The following is a 22,771-nucleotide window of genomic DNA, read 5'->3' as shown; positions in this document are numbered from 1 at the left end:
CACACAAAAAACAAGGAAACTTTGTGTATCTTCCTTGCTGTCCTAGGAGCGTCGATGTTATTTTGAAATCGCCGCACGTAATCCACTTATGAATGTCGTATTTAATTTTATCGTGTACGAATTTCAAATTATCGTAACCCTCTTTTTAAATGTATAGAATGTCCGACTGGTATTGACGGACACGTATTCCCATTGTGAAGGACAACTTAGAGGATTCTTTTGGACGAATCTATGAACAGTCGCCAATCGATACTTTCGTACGTAAAGTTTGATCGAGTCAAACGTCCACGTACATCGTGCAGAAGACTAATTCTCCTTCTTCCGAAAAGTATGAAAGAAAATCCTTTTCTCTCTACCTGAACCTGGAAGGTGCCAGCTGCTAGCAGATTCTTCTCTTTAAGCCTCGAACCAAGCAATTCTGAGTTTTCTTTGGTCAGATGTTAGTCTCAAACCAAATCGTTTAGTTGAGACTCCGAATAAAGCTCCGGTGCACAGCTATCTCCGGGTTCGTGCTCCTCGATGTTATCTTCATTTAAATCACTTGTGGAACCGTCTATTTTAGGTAAATATTCAGTTGGAATTGGCACTGGAAATCTGGACCTGAGGAACCGAGCGTAAAGCAGATGGCATATTTGGATAGACGATTCTTTTTTTATTCTCAAATTGAAACCGTGAACACCAGTCGAGCAAAACTAACAATCACTGGTGCGATTTCGTGGCTCTAGCCGCACCATTGTAACTCCAAACATGAACGCTTCTTGTTCACCTTTTCACCACCATCTTAAGTTCTTCAACACATGTAAAACTACATCTCGGGTGACCAGGTTTTGTCTTGATCTCCTATTTTTCACTCCGAAATACGGAGGTACACTTGTCCAACGGAACTTATATTTCTTTTTTGCCTTTCCACCATTAACTCACCACAAATGTAACAAAAAGAATCTGCAGAATTTTTGCAGCCTCATGAAGCCATTTTGAAAACGGAAGTTTGCCTTATGGCCTGAAAATATGTTTAGTTTTTCGGATTTTTTCCATCACGGAGGATGGAAAAATTTGATTTACGCACGCTGGTGGTTGGAACAGCACTGATAGTAGTTGCACGGTGCATAAGTAGCGCGGATAGCTGCCAATAAACACGTTAGATCTCGTTACAAACTGTCGACTCCATGCATTCACTGAGCAATGGAGAGCCAACTCTACCACCGTCTCGTCGTCATCTTCAACCATATCCGCTCTACCCGCTCTCCTCTTCAGACCACTCAACTGTTTACCTACAAGAATGCATAGTATAAGCCAAAAAAGTGATTATATTATATTCTATTAATTTATTATAAAAAGAAATTTATGTCTATTTTACTGTATCATATTTCCCAATTTTTCATCTTTTTATAAATTGTTCGATTTGCGAAAAATCCTGACGTGATAGAAAAAATTAATTTTCGGATTTAGCGCTAAAAAATACGTAGTGATCAATTATAAAAAAATAAGACATTCCACAACCCACTTTGCAGGCTTGTGTTATTTATTTGATCAGTTATCTCGTTTTGTTTTTACTTTATTCAATATTTCATCATTAGCGCTCAAATTGTCAAATGTTAATTTCAAACAATTAATAATTGCTCAACACTATCTTTCGTTTTCCAGATATATGTTAAGAATTTTTCTTAACTACTATCATTACACAATTCATTACTGTTAAAAAATTCAAATACATGTTCATATACATTATTTTAAATACATTCACTTAAATACGCGTATTATTTAATTTTCTAAATTACAACAACGTTTATTCAAATTAATAGTAATGTACAAATTATATGATATGAATTTTCTTTATACAATTCAGCTAACTTAATATTATTAACATTTTAATATACTTTTATATACACCGTTTAATATGTTATATACCGTTTAATATGTTCACACAAATTTTATTTAATATTTCTAAATCATAAAACAACTTATTCTAATAGTAGTCCAGGCGGTATCTGTTTTGAGTTGGACTTTTTCTACAAGATTGCTAATTTTTGCTTTAATGCAAAAAAATTGCAAGTATGTTTGAAAAATTTTCTAGGCACTCCTAATTAACCGATTAAAATTTTCAAAATGCATTTGAAAATTTGAATGCTCATGTTTCTTATGTGTGATTAAATTTTCAAGTATCCACAGGCTAATTAGGTTCTACACAATTTGGAAAAATCGCATTTTTTTCAAATCTGGATTGCAAAATTATTGTGAAAAAACTGTCAGACCTATTTTTTTTTTAAATTTGGCGTGTTGCTTTATAATTTTTGAAGGTCTTGTGTAAAATATAAGTACTAGAAAAAAATTCCCAAAAAATCATCTTTTTTTTCATTCTTTGGATAGTTGGTATTTTTGCATCAATAATAACGTATTTTTCGATTTGCAACCGATGATATTGTGTGTAAAATTTAATAACAGAACTTTTTTCTCTATCTTTTCTCTAAAATGAACAGTTATCAAGTTATCTAAGGAAATAGGAGAAAAAAAAGAATATTTTTGCGATTTTTTTTTTTCATTTCATGTAATAAAACTTTAAGCACAGCTTTTTCAGCTGGCGCATAACGAAATAATCATTTCTGATGATATCCCGGAGGCATTAAAGCAAACATTAGCGATCATATAGAAAAAGTGCAAATATCCCCACTTTAAAACAGATAGTGTCTGGGCTATGATAACATTACACAAAAATATAAATACTCCTGCTTTTTAAGAAAGGGATATGATTTAAATAGAATTTACCTAAACAGGATTTAGAGATAAGGATTAACATCGGGAATATTTCGTCGTAATATTTTAATTATTTATGTAATTTCCTTCATTAAATTATTTTATTCTGCTTTATAATATTTTAATATACAACTGCTGGTATTTAATCATGTAGTTGCGTGTTTTAGCTATTTCATTGTGTATTAATATCACCTTGGCAGTATTATCATCTCGCGTATTTTTATTTATTTATTTTTTTTATAAGTGAACTATGTAATTAATATATTGTAAAGTAGATATTCAAGTAACAGTCGAACGTATTCTGTTTTATATATAATTTCATTCATAAAAATACTATTTTTCAAAAGCTGTAATTCATTCACAAAATTATTTTCAAAATACAAACTATATTTTATATTTGGAACTTAATATTTTCAACAAATTAATAGTATCAACAAAATTATTTTCGCTATTTCCTAATTATATCTTCTAATTTTAGGCGCCAGTTAAATTAATAATTTTGAACTTGGTCTTTATTTAAAATTGGTCAGTTAAATGTTTCATTAAAATCTGGTTCATTAATTAAAATATTTTTTAGTATATCCTGCTGCTCTATATTGCCTTGACCATGACCATTTCAATGTCATTGACAATTATTACTTCCTTTTAAGAAGTAAAGGAAGTACTGTGATCGCGAAAAATTTCGGTTTTCAGATTTCAACGGAAATATTCATTTTGACCATCCCTGAATCCATTTTGAGTAGTTTCGGCGTGACGTCTGTACGTATGTATGTATCTCGCATAACTCAAAAACGATTAGCCGTATAATGTTGAAATTTTGGATTTAGGACTGTTGTAACATCTAGTTATGCACCTCCCCCTTTTAATTGCAATCGACTGACCTAAAAGTGTCCAAAAAAAGCTCAAAATCCCAAAAATTTGGATTTTGGACTTTTTCTTAATTGCAGTAATAAGCCCTCATTGAGAGCTTTTCAACGACGTATCATAAGTGGTACTTATTTTCATTGGTTCCAGAGTTATAGCCAAATAAGATTTTAATTAATGAAATATTTGGGAAGGCACATCGGTTCGAATCAGACTTAAATCGATTAACAAATACTCGAGATATGGGGAAAATTGATGTAATTTTGTGTCATAATTATTAGGTCTATTATTGTGAGAAAATTATTACAATTTGATACTAATTTACAATACTAGAATTTAAAAAAATAAAAACAATTAATATTTCATTTAATTGAACATGAAGTGAACATAAAAATTGACACATAACTACATCAGTTTTCTGCCATAACTCGGCTATCTGTTAACCGATTTAAAAAAATAAAATGTCATGTTCGAAATAAAAGACTTAATATTTTAGTAAAACATACATTTTGATAAAACTAATATTATGGAGATAAAACTGATTGAAAAATAAACATGGCCGCCATTTTGTAATTTGCGAAGGTATTTAAGATTTTTTGCTGATTTTAAAACTTAATTACCAAGACGCTTACAAAATATTTATGTGATTCGTCCATCCGAACTTGAGATATAAATTTTTATATGAAAATAATAAAATTGCGGACAGGGGTAGAACGAAGGAGAAATTGTCATTTTTCCTAAGAATTTTTTTTGTTTAGTTTTACAAGTAGAATCCGAAAAAATATAACCAGCCCACGATTTTAGAAACACTCTGTATATTAATTTATTAATAATTATTAACCTCCGATTGTAAAATAACTTTACGATAAATAATATTTCAATAATAACAAAAAAAGGAAAATATGAAAAAATATGTACTTTTCATTTAAAAACAATATGTGTATATATAATTTAATAGACGTACAAGTAAGTCATGTGTCGTCCACATCAGATTTTTACATCTGTTTTCTTCATTTAAAAAATTAATTAATTATACTAATAATTTTTCTAAATAAACGTAATATTTTTCTTCATATATAATATATAATATTTTTAATTAACCCTTACAGTAATACATTCCTATTATTATGAAGATGTATTATCATGATTATATATAATATATTTTCATATTAAAACATATTTAAATAATTCATGTAATTCCTATACTAAAAATCTTTTCTTTTTTCAAATAATTCAGTAATATTTTTTTCCCAATAAAATAACGTTGAATATGTAACTAATAATATATTTTCTTACTATACGTTAATCATTCTGTGTTAAAATATTTTCTAACATATTATATTTTATTTTTAACTATAACCAACTATTCATTATTTGATTCACTAGTTATTATGTATACGTAGCCTATTAATTTTATTTCAAAACACTGTTCTCTTCCTTGCCATTAAAAATATGTATTTTATTTTTCAATAATTTGTTCATATAACACTGATAAACATAATTTTTGTTTCCTAACATGCAATACATGATTTTAATTTGTTTTATGCTGAAAACGAATATGAACTCAGAATCTTTCTATCACCCACCATTTTTGAAAAATTTTGAAATTTTTAAAGGATTGGTTTTTCATTTTTCAACGTATAGTTAGCATTTTAAGCTCCTATATTGTATTTGTTAGCTCATTTTCTATTTTTTAACTTTGCTAACATAATTTGTTTGCTATAAATAAACGATACTAGACAAAGAATTAAATCATAACATAGTCACATATTATAACATCATATCTAATACTGAAGAGTTATGGACAAGATCAATCGTGTCTGTGCAGGTCAAAACATGTAGCTGAAAACACAGCTGTTGTTTGTACTAAGCACTGGCTTTAGGAATGAATTAATTTAGTTCAGTATTATTGCTGTCTTAAGTTTGTTAACAATGCAGTGTCATAATGCCTCGAAATTTTGTAAATGATGTGGATGCCTTTTGTTATGTATGTGGTGAGTTGTTTGATCGTAAAATCAAATAGAAAAAATTACTCCTTTAATTAAAAAAGCGTATCGTTTGTATTTTCAGTGTAAAATTGGTGATCAGGCTAAGACGTGGGCCCCTCATATAGTATGCACTAATTGTTCTGTATATTTAAGAGGATGGCTGAAAGGTACATGGAAAATGGCTTGATTGGGGATTTAAATTTATCAAAAAATCAAGCTGAACTGTTATGATCAAGACTGCAGGATTGGAATTTAGTTCAAAAAAATACAAAAATTTTGGGCTTTCGAAGCCGACAAAAAGAACTTTCTAAGTACTTTATTGATGAAAATAATTTGTTTCATTGCACAAATATTATGCATTAGCTTATGGTGCACTTAGGACAAGTTCATAAACCTGAGGACTGGTGCCTTTCATTCATTCAAGTATAGTTTAAAAGTGGTTCTACTACACAACGGTAATAAATATCCTTCGATACCAATCAGTTATGGTATTAATTTGAAAGTGAAATACGATGTGATGAAAGATGTGCTTGAAAAAAAAATTATAAAACGCATAGCTGGAAAATATGTGGTTATTTGACAGTTATAAATATTTTGTTAGGTATGCAGTTAGGCTATACTAAGTACATGTGTTTTCTTTGCGAATGGGTCAGCCGAGCTAGGGATAACCATTATGTTACCAAAGAGTGGAAGAAATGAGACAACTTAACTCCAAATGGGAAAAATATTATTCATGAGTCCTTAATTGAACCCAAAAAAATATTTTTATCCTCTCTCCATACCAAGCTAGGATAATGAAACACTTTTTAAAAGCAATGAAGAAGGATAGTCCCGTATTTTTGTATATCAGGCAAAAATTTCCGAATGAAAGTGAAGGAAAAATAAAGAAGGAATATTTGTTGGTCCTGAAGTAAGAGAATTGGTCAATGATTACGTATTTAACTCATGCAAAATACTGTAGAAAGTGCAGCTTGGGTTTCATTTAAAGACGGTGCAAAAATTTTCTCGGCAAACAGAAATCCGATAATTACCACGATATTGTTAATCAACTTCTTACTTCATACAGAGCTATGGGATATAAAAATACATTCCATATATATTTATAACCGTATTGTTACTTTTATTTTTATTCATTTTCTTGTTTTTCGACGATTTGCTAGTTTTAGCATTTTTTAAATATTTTTATTCGCCACCTTATCTTCACTAACACTCTTCATATATAACATCATTACTTTCATTATCAATAACCTTATTACATTTATATTTCTTCTTATTCTTGATGCTTTTAAAACTTTTATTTTTACTATTATTATTATTATTACTATCAATATTTTTTCTTTTTTTTAACCTCCGGGACCACCGTTAGGTATTACTTCAGAGGATGAGATGAATGACAATTTTTGTAGCTATTTTACATCACAGTCCATTTCAATATTGTCTTCACAATTATTTAGCAATAAATTAGTATTATTATTATTTATAGCATTATTATCGATATATAGGTAGGTTAGAAAATTTAAAGAGGGAAATTGATAAGATAAATGTAGATGTAGTAGGAATTAGCGAGATTCGGTGGGAAGAGGAAAACGACTTTTGGTCAGGTGATTTTAGAATAATTAACTCAGCTTCAAATAATGGGCAGGCAGGAGTAGGTTTCGTAATGAACAAGAAGATAGGAAAGAGAGTAGAGTATTTTAAAATGCATAGCGATAGAATCGTAATAAGGATAAAATCGAAACCTAAACCGACAACGATTGTTAACGTCTATATGTCTACAAGCGCCCATGATGATGATGAGGTAGAGTGTGTGTACGAATAAATTGACGAAGCAGTTAAACACATAAAAGGAGATGAACATTTATAATAATTGGAGAATGCAAGCATTGGAAAAGGCAAGGAAAGAAATATAGTGGGTGAACACGGCCTGGGCAGAAGGATTGAAAGAGGGGACCGACTTATAGAATTTTGCACTAAGTATAATTTAGTAATTGCCAACACCCAGTTTAAAAATCATAATAGAAGAATATACACATGGAAAAAGCCAGGCGATACTGCAAGGTATCAGACAGATTATAACATGGTTAAGCAAAAATTTAGAAATCAACTCATCGACTGCAAAACTTACCCTGGAGCAGACATTGATAGCGACCATAATTTAGTGATAATGAAACGTAGATTGGGGTTTAAAAGGTGTCAGATGAATCTATGGAATTTAGAGAAGCTTGAGGAAGAGGAGGTAAAGAAGATTTGAGGAGGAAATCACAAGAGGTCTGAGTAAAAAAGATAAGGTAGAAAATGTAGAAGAATAATGAGAGAATGTTAAAAAGGAAATTCTTAAATCAGCAGAACCGAACTTAGATGGAACAAAGAGAACTGGTAGAAAACCTTGGGTTTCAGATGATATATTGCAGCTGATGGATGAACGTAGAAAATATAAGAATGCTAGTGATGAAGAAAGTAAAAGGAACTATCGGCAATTAAGAAATATTATAAACAGGAAGTGCAAACTAGCAAAAGAAGAGTGGATTAAAGAAAAGTGTTCAGAAGTGGAAAGAGAAATGAACATTGGTAAAATAGATGGAGCATACAGGAAAGTTAAGGAAAATTTTGGGGAACATAAATTAAAATCCAACAATGTGTTAAACAAAGATGATACTCCGATTTGTAATACGAAAGGTAAAGTCGATAGGTTGGTGGAATATATTGAAGATTTATACGGAAAAAATGAATTAGAAAATGGTGTTATAGAAGAAGAAGAGGATGAAATGGGAGAAACAATACTGAGATCTGAATTTAAGAGACCATTAAAAGATTTGAATGGCAGAAAGACTCCTGGAATAGACGGAATACCTGTAGAATTACTGTGCAGTGCAAGTGAGGAAGCGATTGATAGATTATACACACTGGTGTGTAATATTTATGGAAAAAGGGAAGTTCCGTCAGACTTTAAAAAAAGTGTTATAGTCATGATACCAAAGAAAGCAAGAGCAGATAAATATGAAGAATACACAACAATTAGCTTAACTAGTCTTGCATCAAAAATCTTAACTAGAATTCTATACAGAAGAATCGAGAGGAGAGTGGAAGAAGTGTTAGGAGAAGACCAATTTGGTTTCAGGAAAAGTATAGGGACAAGGGAAGCAATTTTAGGGCTCAGATTAATAGTAGAAGGAAGATTAAAGAGAAACAAACCAACATAATTGGCATTTATAGACCCAGAAAAGGCATTCGATAACGTAGACTGAATAAAATGTTCAGCATTTAAAAAAAAACTTAGGGTTCAAATACAGAGATAGAAGAACGATAGTATTTACAGGAACCAAACAGCAACAGTAATATTTGAAGAACATAAGAAAGAAGCCGTAATAAGAAAGGAGTCCGACAAGGATGTTCCCTATCTCCGTTACTTTTTAATCTTTACATGGAACTAGCAGTTAATGATGTTAAAGAACAATTTATATTCGGAGTAATAGTACAAGGTGAAAAGATAAAGATGCTACGATTTGCTGATGATATAGTAATTCTAGCCGAGAGTAAAAAGGATTTAGAAGAAACAATGGACGGCATGGTGAAGTCCTACGCAAGAACTACCGCGTGAAAATAAACAAGAACAAAACGAAAGTAATGAAATTTAGTATAAATAACAAAGATGGACCTCTGAATGTGAAAATAGGAGGAGAAAAGATGATGGAGGTAGAAGAAATTTGTTATTTGGGAAGTAGAATTACTAAAGATAGACGAAGCAGGAGCGGCATAAAATGCCGAATAGCACAGGCGAAACGAGCCTTCAGTCAGAAATATAATTTGTTTACATCAAAAATTAATTTAAATGTCAGGAAAAGATTTTTTAAAGTATACGTTTGGAGCGTCACTTTATATGGAAGTGAAACTTGGACGATCGCAGTATCTGAGAAGAAAAGATTAGAAACTTTTGAAATGCGGTGCTGTAGGAGAATGTTAAAAATCAGATGGGTGGATAAAGTGACAAATGAAGAGGTATTGCGGCAAATAGATGAAGAAAGAAGCATTTGGAAAAATATAGTTAAAAGAAAAGACAGACTTATAGACCACATATTAATGCATCCTGGAATAGTCGCTTTAATATTGGAAGGACAGGTAGAAGAAAAAAATTGTGTAGGCAGGCAACGTTTGGTATATGTAAAACAAATTGTTAGGGATGTAGGAGATATACCGAAATGAAACGACTAGCACTAGATAGGGAATCCTGGAGAGCTGCATTAAACCAGTTAAATGACTGAAGACAAAAAAAAAAATCGATATATATTTTTTCAATAATATACTTACCATGCTCATTTATTTTCGGCAACATGGTTTTAGTATCATTACATTTATATTCGTCATCAATAATATTTGGCGATATAAGTTCGCTATTTACTCTATCATCCGAATTATTTGGCAACATAGTAACTATTTACATATTTCTTCACAATAATATCATGGTTATTAATAATAATAATAATATTTGACAGTACACATTCACTATTTACACAGGTCTTCCTATTATTAAAATTATCAATATTAATATGTTCGTCATTATTTATTCCAATAATATTTTCATTAATTTCTTCATTAACCTTACCAATTTTTGGCTGCTCACAATTAGGATTTATTTTTATTTTATCTTCTTTAATTTTCGGTAATTGAGTACTATTAATATTAGTTATTGGCTTAACATAAAAGGTTTTTTTTTTAACTTTTAATTTCTTGTCTTAAGACGTGGGATTTATTATTGAATAGCAGGCTTCGCTATTAATCTTGACCGGGCATTCTGTAATATGTCCATTCTTATTTCTGTAACCTAATATTCTTTCGCCGTCTTTAACGTTCACAATAGGAATTTTAATATTACACCTTGTATTTGCGTTTACGTTGTATATAATTCTATTATTTGCTTCAGAATCTATTAATTATGATTCTACATTTTTATTTGTTAAATTATTAATATTTGCATAATTTTGTGTTTTATTATTTTTAATGCTATTATTGAAAAAAAAAAACTGTTTAGCTTCCCTACTGTATTATTTATATTTTTAATTATATTAGCACTATTATATATATTCCACTTACAATAACAATCTGTTGGTTTATACCCCTTATTAAACGTAAAAATTTTAAAGCAGCGTACTCGGTTAAATATGGTTTCATCTTAAAATTTGTTCCGTGGCCGCATCCCGTAAAAAATGATCGGTTTCCATTTCTTCATTTAAAACAGCATATACTCCGATTTTTCGACGGATTCGTATTCGTCATCGTTTACATCTCTTACAATAAATTCGTTTTGCGAATTAAAATCATCTTGTTCATTTTCAAAATTACAGTAAAAATTATCTGTTTCAAATTCCTCATCTAATTCGTTTTGTAAATTAAAACAATCTAATTCATTATCAGAATCGATTTCATTTTGCTAATAAAAATTATTGATTTAAAATTCTCCATAGGGTCCTATTATTTGGCTTGATTTAGAGAATTTATTTGGAGATTTTACGGAATTTTGGAAGAAAGGTCGTTGATTATAATCGGGTTGTGGATAATTGAACTGTTGTCTAGCTGGAAAAGAAAAGTTTTCGGGAATATAGTTCTGGTAATGATTGGGGTATTGGTTAGAATATTGCGCCGTTTGATTTTGAATGAATTTAAAATTACTGGGATTTTTGGCAGAAGCTACTTATTTAACATTACCGTTACTGTAAATATTATTATTTACAAAATTTAATTTACTTGTTTTAAACTGGATGTAGTTGGCAGATGCATTCAACGCTTCTTCTGAATAATTGTTTAATAAAATTTGTTTATATCGTTCCATTTATGAACGTTATTACCTTTATTGATTTTAAACCTGGTATCTTAATCTTTTCCAAAATATTAAAAATTAGATATTAATTTTGAAAATCATCAGGGTTATCCCTGACATAAAATTTAGTAATTAATCCATCACATAAGGTAATAAATTGGTTTGGCAGTAATCGATTTGCTGAAAAATAAGGAATCCTGTCTAAATTTTTTCTTCCTAATTTTGTTGTTGCCATTTTAAATACAAATTAAAAAATCTTTACAAGTTTTTTTTTTGTCTTCAGTCATTTGACTGGTTTGATGCAGCTCTCCAAGATTCCCTATCTAGTGCTAGTCGTTTCATTTCAGTATACCCTCTACATCCTACATCCCTAACAATTTGTTTTACATATTCCAAACGTGGTCTGCCTACACAATCTTTTCCTTCTACCTGTCCTTCCAGTATTAAAGCGACTATTCCAAGATGCCTTAGTATGTGGTCTATAAGTCTGTCTTTTCTTTTAACTATATTTTTCCAAATGCTTCTTTCTTCATCTATTTGCCGCAATACCTCTTCATTTGTCACTTTATCCACCCATCTGATTTTTAATATTCTCCTATAGCACCACATTTCAAAAGCTTCTAATCTTTTCTTCTCAGATACTCCGATTGTCCAAGTTTCACTTTACAAGTATACAAAATAAAATAATTATAAATATTAATTCTTACTTGCACTAAATATTATTTCTCTTACTTATCGTACTAAATTAGTTACTTATTTATCATGTGTTGCCTTGGAAGTTGGTCGTTGCCTTGTATTTGATTGGTGTCCACGATAATGGGTCTATTTCTCTGATAATTGATTAGGTGTTGCCTTCGTTGATTGGCCGTGCTGTCTTCGATAATTGATTCGGTTGCCTTCGTAGATTGTCAGGAACTGCGTACATGAAGTTCTGGAACTACGTACACAAAGTTGACGTATATGAAGTCTTGTCGACTGATATAACGGTTGATCGATGTCTTTTCGCCTGCGTTGTCTTGACGTTCTTCTTCTTCTTAAATTCGAAGTCAAGATTATATGCACTAATTTCTGTGAAGATTGTCCGAATTATTCTGGTTACTTCTCGTGTAGTTACGATGAAAATTATATACTCTAATTTTCTGAAGTGTCTTAAATGGTTTGAAAATCAAATAAGTCAGTTATATTCATTAATTGTTTCCAAGGTGTCATACCGACTGCGTCAGTTAACTTTCAAGATTTAACGATTGTGTTTTTAAAACTAATTTTAAGTTATGCATACACGCTAACTTTACAATAATAAGACGATGTGTTCATTGATGGTTTGGCACGAACCTAAGGACTTCACCGACTGCTACTTTTGTATGAGAAATATATTTGGATTTTCATTCAAAAATAGAAAATTCATAAAATATGCAGATGTATTCTCATCTCTGAAGCTGGTACCACACGAAGGGGGGGTTACCCGCACCTGTACCACCATCTAATCCGACATTGCTAGAACAATTTGAAAATGAAGCAGATGATGTAGAAGATATTGTAGAATTTCTTCTTGTATCTGATGAGAAATCTTCTCATTCAATTGAACAACATGAACTTAATAATTTAGTTCGCGATTTAAAGCTACAAAAGCAGCAAGCTGAACTTCTGGGGTCTAGACTGCAACAGTATAATCTTTTACTGGAAAAAACACAAAAGTTACTATGTTTAAACACAAAATAAAACTTTTTCAACTTGTTTTACTATGAAAAATTCATTGTGCGTTTGTACTGATGTCGATGGCCTGATGAAAGAGCTTGGAATCCAGCATCTTCCTGAAGAATGGGGGCGTCTTTTTATTGACTTCTAAAGTTTGCATGAAAGCAGTTTTATTGCATAATGGTTACAAACAGCCAGCCATTCCATTAGCTCATGCAGTCGACATGAAAGAAACATGAAACTATGGTATCAATATTGGAAGCAATAAAATTCAAAGAGCATATGTGGCAAGTTTGCAATAATTTGAAAGTTGTTGCGTTACTTCATGGTTTACTAGGTGAGTTTACGAAATAGTGTTATTTTCTTTGTCTTTGGGATAGTCGTGATACAAAAAGTCATCAGCAATTAAAGAACTGGCCATTGCGGGAGAAAGTTGTGGCTGGTGAAAAAAATGTAAAGCATTTATCATTAAATGAGAGTGCTTAAAATGTATCATTAATTAATCATACTGCCGCCACTTCACGTAAAACTCGGACTTATGAAAATTTTTTTAAAGACCCTAAACAAAGATGGACCAGGATTTAATCATTTAAAAATAAGTTTTCCTAGATTGAGTGATGGTAAGCTCAAAGAGGGTATATTTATCGGTCCGCAAATCAAGAAACTGCTTAAAGATTCAACTTTTGATGATAAATTTAGCAAATGTGAACTAGCTGCATGGAAGTCCTTCAAAGACGTTGTTGGTGGTTTTTTAGGCAACAGAAAAGATGAAAACTATGGTTTTTTTGGTTAATAGGCTGTTAGATAACCACAAACGTTCAGGATGTCATTAAAAATTCTTTTCTTACACTCCCACCTAGATTTTTCCCCGAAAATTTGGGCTCTGCCTGCGATGAGTAAGGAAAGCATTTCTATCAGGATATTCTGACCATCGACCAGTGGCATCAAGGAAGGTGGGATCCTGGAATGATGGGTGACTGTTGTCGGCGTTTGTTTTAACAAACTGATCAAACATCGTACAAACGAAAAGTTTTCAACATATTTGAACAATTTTTGTGGACAACACATGACTTCCTTCTACGCTTATTAAATTAGATATACACTTTTTTTTTAAATGAACAGTACACAAAATTTTATTTCATTAATAACTTCTGATACGAGTTTTTTTTCATATTTTTTTTTTGTTATTGAATTATTGTTTATCGTAAAACTTTTTTTACAATCTGAGGTTAATAGTTATTAATAAATCAATATATTTAAATAAAAAAAAAGGAGATGAAGTTTGATTCGAACCGAACCAAATATTTCATGGGCCGGCCTCCGTGGCGCGAGTGGTAGTGTCTCGGCCTTTCATTCGGAGGTTCCGGGTTCGAATCCCAGTCAGGCATGGCATTTTCACACACGCTACAAATCATTCATCTCATCCTCTGAAGAATGCCTAACAGTGGATCCGGAGGTTAAAAAAAAATTCATTAATTAAAATTTTATTTGGCTGTAACTCTGGAACCAATGAAAATAAGTACCACTTATATGATAACGTCGTTGAAAAGCTCTCAATGAGGGCTTATTACTTGCAGTTAAGAAAGTCCAAAATCCAAATTTTTGGTTCAGTCGATTAAATCAAAACGGGAGGTGCACATCTAGATGTTGCAACAGTCTTTAATCCAAAATTTCAACATCATACGGCTAATCGTTTTTGAGTTATGCGAAACACATACTTATATGCAGACATCACGCCGAAACTGGTCAAAATGGATTCAGGGATGTCAAAATTGATTTCCGTTGAAATCTGAAAATCGAATTTTTTTGCTATCACAGTACTTACTTTACTTCGTACAAGGAAGTAAAAATTAAAGGTAAAACATTTTAAAATGATTTAAACTTAAAAAGTGTTATTTTAAAGATATTTTCAATGATTTTGACTTTTAGAAACCGTTATTTTAAAGTTGTATTAATGTATTCAATTTATCTGTGTTTGAAGAAATAAAAATTTAGTTGATTTAACCATATTTTAAATGAATGCATATAAGTAACAATTTTTACTTCCCTTTACGAAGTAAAGGAAGTATTGTGATCGCAAAAATATTCGATTTTCTGATTTCAACGGAAATCCATTTTGACCAGTTTCGGCGTGACGTCTGCATATAAATATGTATTTCGCATAACTCAAAAACGATTAGCCGTATGATGTTGAAATTTTGGATTTAGGACTGTTGTAACATCTAGTTGTGCACCTCCCCTTTTGATTTCAATCGACTGAACCAAAAGTGGCCAAAAAATTCAAAAATCCCCAAAAATTTGGATTTTGGACTTTTTCTTAAGTGCAGTAATATGCCCTCATTGAGAGCTTTTCAACGACGTTATCATATAAGTGGTACTTATTTTCATTGGTTCCAGAGTTATAGCCAAATAAAATTTTAATTAATGAAATGTTTGGATTTTAGATGGGGAAGGCACATTGGTTCAAATCAGACTTCATTTCCCTTTTTTTAACTTTTTTTTATTTTAAATGTGATTCATTAATAATTTATTAATCGCTAATTGTAAAAAAAGTTTTACAATGAATAATTCAATAACAAAAAAAAAAAAAAATGAAAGAAATATCAGAAGTTTTTAATGAAACAAAATGTTATGTTCTTTTAATTAAAAAAAAAAGTGTAAATGTAGTTTAATAGGCATACAAGGAAGCCATGTGTTACAAATATTGATTTCATAGTGATTATGCATGTATTGGTAAATAAATTGTACGTATCAAAAAAACATGTCGTATTACACAAATTCTGATAACAGTTTTGAATTCAGCAACCAAAAATTAGTTAAAATCACCATCTACAATTCTAGATACACAAAAAAAAATTTTTTAGTTGACTTATGAATTGGGCTTACCTGATATGAGAATTATTCATGTCTATTAAGTTATCATCAGAATTTTGTAACATGGTAGTTAAATTCTTTTAGAACTTTTTAAAAAATTTTAAAAGTTAAAAATTTTTAAGAAATTTAAATCATTCTATTTGTTGTCTTTTTTGGATTTGTTAAAAATACTCTCTCCCTATAAAATAATTACTTCATTGTCTAAATCATGTAAATAGAAAATTTAATAAAGCCATCATGAGCATAAAATTGTATTATGCCTCATTGTTAAAGTTGCAGTCAGTTTACTGTAAGGTGTGCATTTATCTGAAAACTCATGTCACATATGTCTTTTAGATAAATTGGTGATGGCTATAAAAAATGTGCAATGTGCATGTATCAACTTTTGCATGAAGGTCAGATAATTAACAATTGAGATTTTAAATTCTTTATTATAGTTTTTGAAGTTCGAATATTAGACATTACGCTTTGAAAATGTAATATCAGTTGATGGTGACAAGTGTTTGGATTTTTCGGTATCACCAATAGGTATTGCTTCAGAGGATGAGATGATTGAAAATTTTTGTAGCGAGTGAAAATGCCATGCCTGACCGAGATTCGAACCCAGGACCTCCAGATGAGACACTACCACTCATTCCACGGAGACCGGCAAGTGTTTGGATTTATAGCACACTAACCTCAGGAACTGTAAAAGCCATTCATGGAATCACTGCCTAGTCATCAATGATTAGTCAATTTTTATGTTAATATTAATATTATTATATTGGTTCACTTTATAAACACAAAGAAATATGCTTCTGTACAATATTTTCAGAGATATTTGTCAGTTCCATCATCAATGGTGTTGCAGTGGTACTGTTATTGGCTATAATCTTGTACTAGTCGGAAAACCCATTTATTATCTTATCAGGTAGTACATTTAATCTATCTGGTGTTAAATAATAAACAATTCAGAACAATTATGTCACTTACTACTGGAAAATGTTAAAATGAATTAAGTTTTACTGGCATTTTTTACAGAGTGTAAGGGTACCCTTTTGTAAAGACAAAGTACGCTGTGTAGTTTTATTATAGTTTAATGAATAAAAAAACATTAGATTCACTATATGTGATTGAGGGAAATATTTTTTTCATTGTGACCATGATAGTTATTTTTCAACTCTGCTTTTCTATTCACTCAGCTACCTCTTTTCATCAATGACTGATCTTAAAAGAAAAAACAAAAGAAGAATTCAAAAAAGTTAAAACCTTTTCTTCTCAAATATAGGAATAAGATTGTAGAAAAGAGAAAAAAACTTAAAAATTAAACTGAAAACAGAAATTTGTAAAGAAAAATAAACTGAAAAAGTAGAGTTGTCAGGAGAAACGAAGATTGTAAAAGGAAGAACTTAATAAAAGGAGATCAAGCTGTGTAGTTTTATTATAGTTTAATGAATAAAAAAACATTAGATTCACTATATGTGATTGAGGGAAATATTTTTTTCATTGTGACCATGATAGTTATTTTTCAACTCTGCTTTTCTATTCACTCAGCTACCTCTTTTCATCAATGACTGATCTTAAAAGAAAAAACAAAAGAAGAATTCAAAAAAGTTAAAACCTTTTCTTCTCAAATATAGGAATAAGATTGTAGAAAAGAGAAAAAAACTTAAAAATTAAACTGAAAACAGAAATTTGTAAAGAAAAATAAACTGAAAAAGTAGAGTTGTCAGGAGAAACGAAGATTGTAAAAGGAAGAACTTAATAAAAGGAGATCAATCATATTAATATTGCCAGGTTCGATGCATGCTCGACAGGGACTTATATACATTAGTGTGGTAAAAATAAACTTTTAGTGATGAACTAATTAAGGACATAATGAAGCTTTGAGAAAATTTTTTTTAGCCTGTAATTTAAAAAAAAACTGAAGGGTCCTAAGTGCCAGTAGTGATGTTTTTTTGTGCTAAGCAAATTGTCTAGAATTAAAAGTCCTACAATATTTATCTGAAATATTTTTTGATGTGGGGCTTTGTTGCCATTTTGAAAAGTGATTGCAAAAGTATGACTTTTTCAGAGTTAAAATGAGGGTAAAACTTCAAAGTGCTAGAATGACACTGGAGCTGCAGTTGTTAAACGTCATGTAAAACACTTAGTCAAGAATTTCATCTAATTTTCAGACAAAAAAATAGAAGGGTTACCTAGGATTTGTAGTTTTTGAGTTATTACAAAAAAAATTTTTACTGTTTAACTCTTAATAAAAATAACCCCATCTAGCCCTTAAAATTTCAGTTCTTAAATTACATGCCTAAATAAAAATATTTTCCCAAAGTTTGTGTCTCTAATTAGTCCCTTACTGCATTGCTATTTTATGTAATTTTACTATACTGCTTGTTAAATTTAAGAATGTTTGAATTGGAAGACAGTTCAAGATACATCGTCAGTAACTTGAACAATATTTTTGACTCTATGTTCATTTTATTGTCCTGAAAGACACTGAATATTTTAATAAAAATTAGACTAATATTTTTAAAAAGTAGTAGTTATAGTAATACGAGTACTATTTATCAAAATTGTTGTTATTTTCATATTTTAATCCATATTTCTAAAATAAACTGCATATGGTAAGAGTTCATATGAGAATTTTGAATACCATAATATTATTTTTTAATATATATTTTCTAGCTAATTTAATCATTAAAACAGTCAGTGTGATACTTTATTAACCTTTATAAATTTGATATTCCTCTAATTCTTTCAGTGTTTGCAAAGAGAACACATAAAAAACAAATAAAATCAGAAAAGAGAGATTTACCTTCCTTCAGAAAAAGAATTCAAAGAATTACATCTTATTTTTCACCTTAGATTGCTACTTCTCTTACAGATTTTTACTTCAAATCTTTTGTTGCTTCTTTTAGTTATATTAGATGAAGAGCAAAGACAATAAGCTAACCCTTGTCTCATAGTTCTCTTAATTAGATTTTTTTTACTCCTTTACAGCTTCTAGATTTCTATGATGTTTGAAAATAATTCTTCTTTCTCTTTATTTCTGCTAGATTTTTCTTAAAAACTTTGATTCAAAACATTTGATTCCATTTCATATTTAACTCCATATGTAAAAAGCATTATAATTAAACAAAGGTACATAAATAGTTTTGTTTGTTTTTCAACCAACCTTCCAAGATATGAGAGCTGACTAATAATTAATTACCTTTCTATTAAACATACACTTTCAGAAACTATTTAGTATTAAACATTTTATTCTTTTTTAAATTTATCTTAATATTTTAGATTCATAAAGTGCCAAAGAGATAGCAGAGTATATTTTTCCTTTGTTTGTTTTGGAATTGCCTGAATCATCTTAAATGGTACTGATAATTGATTTATAAAAATATGAGCATCATATGAGGATTACTAACTACAACTGTTATGAAGTATAAAAATATCACCACTTTTGGAAGGAAATGACTGAATCATATAAATCTTTTTAAATTAAGTTACGTATTTATAAAATGACCAAAGCTGTTATTTTAATTATTAAACTTATCACTAACATTAAAAAAATGTGAATGTAGCTCTTTGATTTCAACATATTGACAATACTTTAAGTTTATAGAGGCAAATATTACAATATTCTTGTTAAGATAGACTTGAGAATATTATATGTACTGCTATTATGTGAAAGGTGATATAATTATTTTATGTGAATATTAATTAATCCCCTAGAAGTCTTGTAATATCACTGATTGTACGATCTACATAAAAGGTAGGTAATAGTCAATCAAAAGGTAGGTACCACTTTATCAATTAATATAGGGAAAATATTTTTTATTACTCACTGGTTAAATTCATTTTGAAATGCTGTATTTTCCATGTGCTATGATATTTTTTTTTGGCATGTACATATAGTTTTATTATTAATTATAAAATGTCTGCTTGAATAATTTTATTGAATTTTTTTTTACTATTTTCCCAAATTTTATTTAATTTTCTAATTCTGTTTAAAATTACTTTTTCTTACAGAAAAAATGCAAGAGATTTTTGACAGGTGAACATTGCTGTGAATTTGAGTGCCTTGAACCAATTGAATTCCCAATGACACGCCATAGAAGTGGTTCAACAACATTTTTTGATAATTTCAATTATACTTATCTGCTATGTAGCATATTTACATCATTTATTGTATTAGGATTACGATTTCACTAGCTACATTCATCCTACATTACGTATAATTATTTTAATTATCATAAATATATCATTGTGATTACCTTTAATTTTTCATTTAAACATAATGTGCAAGATAAATGTAGCTCATATAACACAGATGCTTAATATAAATTATTTTGTAATTTAGTTATTTAAATTTTATGTTTTAGTAAATGATTACAGTGAGATAATTGAATTGTTTTGTAAGCTGATTGACAAATGGTTATGTCCCAGAATTCTTTCTACTATCTAATAACATTAGCTGTCAGAGATGTATAATATGTATATATTGAAAAATAATGGAAACCAATGGCTGAAGTAAATATTTTACTAAGAACTACACAGAGACATCATTCTCATTCTGCATTAATATCAAATTTCTTTATCAGTATTTATTTAGTGAAATATCTGTTATATTGAGATGATTATCTATTATCATGTCACTGTGTTTAAAAAAGGAGTAAACATTTATTGGTTTATCATAAGAACTAGTAGTGAATTAAATCTTGTTTGAATAAGTTCTGTATTTTGTCCCAGTGGGTTCAGATTATGTTGGTGATATGTGTGCTACATAATGCATAATGCTTTTGTGTACATAAAAAGTCTGTAAATAAAATAATGAGACTGGTTCAGAAAAACTTTTTATTTACAAACCAATTATACATGTACTCTATCTCACCTTCAAAATAGTTCCTTTGGGAAGTCATGCTACACTTCAAACAGTTTTCCCACTCTTCATAACAGTGTAGGAACTCAGAAATCGGAATATCTTTCAATTGATCAGTTACATTTTTTTTTTAATGTTTTCTACTGTTCCAAAATGGTGTTCTTTGAGTTGTTTTTTTAAAGTCGGGAACAGGAAAAAGTCCCAGGGACTCAAGTCAGGTGAATAAGGTGGTTGAGGAACTACAGGAATAATTTTATCTTTGCCAAAAACTCATTAATTGAGAATGCAGTGTGATAAGGTGCACTGTAATGACGCAGCATCCAGTTGTCTTTGATGGTTGGCTGCAAGCAACTCTTTTCCACAGTCTTTCAAGAATTCCTCGGTAAACAAATTGATTTACAGTCTGTCCTGTAGGCAAAAACTCCTTATGGACAATGCCATTACTATCGAAAAAATAAATTAGCATGGTTTTGATTTGGTTCATGTTTCTGCATAATGACAATGCACCTGTACACATCAGTGTCAGGTATCCATACACACCATGTATCACACATCCGTGCACCTGTACACACCAGTGTCTGGTATCAGTGTCACGCTGCACTCTCAATTAATGAGTTTTTGGCAAAGAAAAACATTATTCCTGTAGTTCCTCAACCATCTTATTCACCTGACTTGAGTCCTTGTGACTTTTTCCTGTTCCCGACTTTAAAAAACACCTCAAAGGACATCATTTTGGAACAGTAGAAAACATTTAAAAAATGTAACTGACCATCTGAAGGATATTTTGGTTTCTGATTTCCAACAGTTCTATGAAGAGTGGAAAACTGTTTGAAGCATTGTGTGGCTTTCCAAGGGAACTATTTTGAAGGTGATAAGAGTCTATGTATAAATTGGATTGTAAATAAAAAGTTTTTCTGAATGGTCTCATTACTTTATTTACAGACCTCGTATTATTACTTAAATTCATTCATGTGCATAAAATCATTCTATTTATATAATATTAAATATACATAATATTATAATATACATTTATGTAAAGGGATATTTATAGATTTAACTAAATTGCTTTAATTTAATTGCACAAAAGAAATAATATTTTTAATAATAAATTTATTATAATTATCATCTAGGTATCTTGCACTTAATTATTACTAGTAATTAATTTACAATATCCAAATACAATCAGTTATCAATCAACTTCATTGTATTATCGATACAGTTTTCACAATTTTTAACTAATTTTTATTATGGCAATCCTTTTCTCTGTTTTATGTACAACTCAAAATAATGTATAAAAAAATTATGTAAAATTGTTTCATTTTAATGAAAAATTACTGTGTATTTCATTCAGATTTATTCTATTGTGACATTTTCTATGGAGAAATATGCTTGGGAGATGGCTAATTTTTTAATTATGTGCAAATTATTATTTTTGAGTCTTGTGTATTTAAAAAAAAACAAAAAGACAATGTATTTTATTACTACTTTTAAAGCTTTTCAGAATTTTTGTATTAATCTTTATTGATTTTTTTTAAAAAGAATACAAGACTTATGCGGGACTAAAGCTATTGTTACAAAATTTTGTTTACTGATTGTAAGATTTAACTTTATTTACTGTCATTATAATTTTTTACTCTTATTAACTTTTGTTTTGTTATAAAAGAAAGTTGGTTATCACATAATGTACCTATTATATTACAATATATTATTTGTATCTAAGTCATAATTTTTTCTTGATTCTATTTGTTGATACTGATCTTCAGTAACTTTTTGAATGATTCAACAATTCTTAGAATATATGTTTTATAGGTTTAATTAACTTTTGATGCCAAAAGGTTTGCTTCCTTTAATGCCATTATTATAACTCTCACTTTATTACGTTCAGTTTGTTATGGTGGCCAACCATCTTTTATTTACTCCCTTAGTGGGCTTCAAGTA

At 29.8% G+C, this 22,771-nt stretch overlaps 1 protein-coding gene across 1 annotated transcript in view; it reads left to right on the top strand.

Moving 5' to 3' along the window:
* Nucleotides 1–20,998, top strand: part of LOC142330686 (uncharacterized) — a 39,175-nt gene extending 18,177 nt beyond the window's left edge. The window contains exon 3 of the mRNA XM_075376136.1: nt 19,984–20,998. Within this exon, the coding sequence (XP_075232251.1) occupies nt 19,984–20,166 (183 nt within the window). The 3' untranslated portion in view covers nt 20,167–20,998. The remainder of the gene's footprint in view (nt 1–19,983) is intronic.
* Nucleotides 20,999–22,771: the final 1,773 nt, after the last annotated feature.

The sequence above is a fragment of the Lycorma delicatula genome, chromosome 1 (assembly GCF_047948215.1).
Source record: "Lycorma delicatula isolate Av1 chromosome 1, ASM4794821v1, whole genome shotgun sequence".
NCBI classification, from domain to species: domain Eukaryota; kingdom Metazoa; phylum Arthropoda; class Insecta; order Hemiptera; family Fulgoridae; genus Lycorma; species Lycorma delicatula.
This window is presented reverse-complemented; position numbering and strand designations above follow the sequence as displayed.